At 27.6% G+C, this 3,737-nt stretch overlaps 1 protein-coding gene across 1 annotated transcript; it reads right to left on the reverse strand.

Annotated features, from left to right (window-relative positions):
* Positions 1 to 406: 406 nt before the first annotated feature.
* On the reverse strand, positions 407 to 3,427 carry LOC110640204 (bifunctional pinoresinol-lariciresinol reductase 2). Its single transcript, XM_021791424.2, has 3 exons — positions 3,019 to 3,427; positions 1,578 to 2,022; positions 407 to 720 (listed from the first exon to the last, which is right to left on the reverse strand). The coding sequence occupies exons 1-3, from the start codon at positions 3,346 to 3,348 to the stop codon at positions 557 to 559; spliced, it is 939 nt and encodes a 312-aa protein (XP_021647116.2). The 5' UTR covers positions 3,349 to 3,427; the 3' UTR covers positions 407 to 556.
* Positions 3,428 to 3,737: the final 310 nt, after the last annotated feature.

Consider the following 3,737-nt stretch of genomic DNA (forward strand, 5'->3'; position numbering starts at 1 on the left):
TATTGTTTCAAAGTAATCACTTTAAATATCTTGGCTCAGTCCTTCAAATAGATGGGGGATGTGAGGAGGATGTTAGTCATAGGATTAAAGTCGGATGGTTGAAGTGGAGACGTGCCACGAGAGTTTTATGTGATCGCAAGATTCCCAATAAATTGAAAGGAAAATTTTACCGTACAGCCATACGACCGGCTATGTTATATGGTAGTGAGTGTTGGGCACTGAAGGAGTCGTATGTGTCTAAGATAAGAGTTGCAGATATGAGAATGTTAAGGTGGATGTATGGCCATACTAGACTAGATAAAATCCATAACGAGAGTATTAGAGAAAAGGTAGGAGTGATGCTAATTGAATTGAGTTGAATTGAGTTAAACCCAACTCGTTTCCTTAAGAATTTCAAGCACAAGAGTTGGAAACTTAAAAGGCTTGTAAGTATATACCGGCAGCAAAACGCAAACCATTTATTTTCACAACATTATTACACACGTGTCAGAAAAAACATTTAGGCTACATTTGCAGAGATCGTGCCAATTCAATTTATAATTTTGCTATTTTACAGTTATAAATAGCGTCTCAAGTACCGTTCCACAGTGGTGTAGTTGACTTCTGGGTAAAGCTGAGTAGCTTCCTCTGCTTGTTCACCTGTCTCAAAGTTTGCAAGACATCCCTCGTAACAAACATGGTAGTAATGTGCTAATCCAACTTGCTCTGCATAATCTTGCTCTTTTTTCATGGACATTGAGAAAAAAAAAAGAATGAAAGTTAAAATTGCATTTCTTGAGTTTATAATTAGTGTCTTTAGCCAAAAATTACGGAGCTGTTTGGTATTATTATTTGAATTATTATTGAGAAAAATATTTTTTTAAATATATTATTTAGAGGGTATTAAAAAAAATTTAAAATTAAATTTAATAAATTTTAATCGTAAAAATACTAAAACAACAAATTAATTTTTTTTAAATTAATTTTTTTAGCATCTAAAATGAGGTTTTTTTTTTTTTGCTAAAAAATTTAAATGCCAAATAAATACTACATGAGTCTCAATTACTTTTAATTTTAAAAAATATAATTAAAGTATATATGTGGCAAATTTTGATCCATTCGAACAAGCTCCGACTCAAACGGACCCACGATTTATTTTAACTAATATGAAATATAATGACTCAAATTAAAGATATTTTGAAAATTGAGATTTCATTCAGGGTCAACCAAATGATTCATTTGCTTAAAGTTAAGCTCAAATTCTAATTTTAATATAAAAATAAATTAATAAAATTAATATTTATAAAAAAATTTTAATATTTATTATTCAAATGACTTATGAGTTGTATATTGATTTTAATATCATATTATTAACCTGTAATTTAACGGATAAATAAATTAATAAGAATTAATTTAAAAAAAATTAACATTTTGGTTTGAAATCTTATAACCCATATATTGATTAATCTAAAGAAATTAACTATAAATTAAATTAAATTAGAGCAAAATTTTTGTTATACATTCATGTCATGAGTTTATGGTGATCAAAGTTTAGATAAATTTTTCTCAAAAGAAAAATTTAAATAATAAATTATTACCTTTAATAAAATGTAGGAACTCTTCCTTGGAAATGGTGGACTTGTGAAGTTGTTTGCCAATCAAATTCTCCCAAATTTCAACCACTTCTCTCTGAGACAAAATATTCTTGGGAGGTCTAATATAAACTGTCTTATTGAGGGTACGAGGGTCGTCTATGGTTTTAATAGTGTAGATAGAAATATCATCTTCATCAACATAGATTGCTTTCTGATTGGCATGTCCAAGCAAGGAGACATGATCTCTTGAAGGAATGATGTGACCAGGTTGACAGAGTCCTCCAAGAAAATACCCAGCAAAACAATTGGCAGAAATGTAAGTGAATTGAATTCCAGCTTCTTCAATTGCATTTCTCACCACCATTTTGTCATCAAATGTGATTCTTCCAGGTTCCATTGCTTTCTCCATTCTTGCTGGATCTGTTCCGAATTCTGACGGCACAAATCTCTGTCATTTGTTGTAGTATTAGCGCGTTTGAAAACTAAAAATTTATAAAAAAATCAAGTTAAATGATTTTTTTTTAATTCTCATATTTAAAAATATAATGGATAAAGAAATCAATTTTCTTAATTTCAAAAAAATTAATTTTAAAAAATATAAATTAAGCTCAAAGTTATATAATTGTATAAGAATTTAATTCAATTCAGGTGGCGAATTTTAGTAACACAATAAATAAATAAATAAATAAATAAATATATATATATATATATATATATATATATAAAAAGTTACATTAAATATTTTAATTTAATGAATAATTACGTGATAATTTTATTTTTTTAATGTACTACACCATTCAATTATTATTTTTAAATTAACAAATATATAATTTTTAAATTAATATATATAAAAAATAATTAAATATATTAGTTAATATATCTTTTCATTTTCACATTATAATACATTAAGCTTTTAATTATATATTATTAAATTGAATAAGTTATATTTATTAATAATAACATAAAAAATTAACAGATATAATAATAAAAAAAAAATAATGGATATGACGGATAGATCAATCAAACTTGGGCTAGTCTTGTTAAGTTTTCTTTTATAATTATTTCTGTAATAAAATTGCCTTTTATAATGGGAAATAAAATTTTTCTAAATAATATATATACATATATATAATATGATTTATTATAATTCTAAATAATATATTAATTATTCGTTTTATAAATCTGTACACTTTGATTTTTTTTTTTAATTAGGTAAGGAAATCAGGGTACCTAACTCTATCAAATCAATGCACTCAAATTCAAATAACAAAAACTCAATCAACCACCATCATTTTCCTCAGATCTAGCCACCCAATCAATTTAGGCATCATTCAAGATTGAAAAGCATTCCTGAGTTTGGAAATTTATATATATATATATATATATATATATATATATATATATATAATTTTCTGCAGAGTCATGAGTTAAATAATATATATACCTTAACGTTTGGAGCTTGTTTGATAGCATCAACAAGCCTGAGTTGGAGGAGGATTTGGTGGCTTCTAATATGAACACCAGAAATTGCACAAATAACAACATCAACTAATTTCACAGCTTCTACAAGGCTTTGTTGATCATCAAAAGAACCTTGCACAAGATGAGCTCCCTGTTCTTTAAATGACAATAACATTTGTACCTTCTCAATGTCAACACCAATCTCTTCCCTTTGGAGAATGTATGTTTCATGGCCTAATGCTAAACTTGCCTTCACCAATCTCTTTCCCAGGTAACCAGTTCCTCCTACGATCAAAATCTTGCTTTTCTCCATCTCTCTCTCTCTCTCTCTCTCTCTCTCTCTCTCTCTCTCTCTCTCTTTCTCTCCCTCACTCTTGTGCTAGAGATTTGAAGATATCTTCACTTCACCAACTATTGTGGCTTTATATAGTTTTTTTTACCCTTTCTTTGTTCTTTTTTAGGTGTTGAATTAGGTTTGATTTTGCTTTGGATTCAAACAAAGCATTGCTTTACTTCCTTATATGCTTCACTTCTACATATGTATAAATGAGTTGTAACTATTCAACAACTCTCTTATGATATTAAAATTTTCTGGAAAGTTCTTGCCTGGATCTGATTCCTCTTATATTCAAGACACATATATAAATGGAATCCATATATTTAATAGATGAGTTTCATTATAATTTTAAGTTCATGACAGAA

The sequence above is a fragment of the Hevea brasiliensis genome, chromosome 18 (assembly GCF_030052815.1).
Source record: "Hevea brasiliensis isolate MT/VB/25A 57/8 chromosome 18, ASM3005281v1, whole genome shotgun sequence".
NCBI lineage: Eukaryota > Viridiplantae > Streptophyta > Magnoliopsida > Malpighiales > Euphorbiaceae > Hevea > Hevea brasiliensis.

What these genes read in the sequence shown, in the direction of transcription:
- LOC110640204 (XM_021791424.2), bottom strand. Translation starts at nt 3,348, where the DNA reads ATGGAGAAAAGCAAGATTTTGATCGTAGGAGGAACTGGTTACCTGGGA. An exon ending in AACAAGCTCCAAACGTTAAG is followed by an intron (nt 2,023 to 3,018) that starts GTATATATATTA and finishes AACAAATGACAG; the next exon opens with AGATTTGTGCCGTCAGAATT. An exon ending in GTTCCTACATTTTATTAAAG is followed by an intron (nt 721 to 1,577) that starts GTAATAATTTAT and finishes CCATGAAAAAAG; the next exon opens with AGCAAGATTATGCAGAGCAA.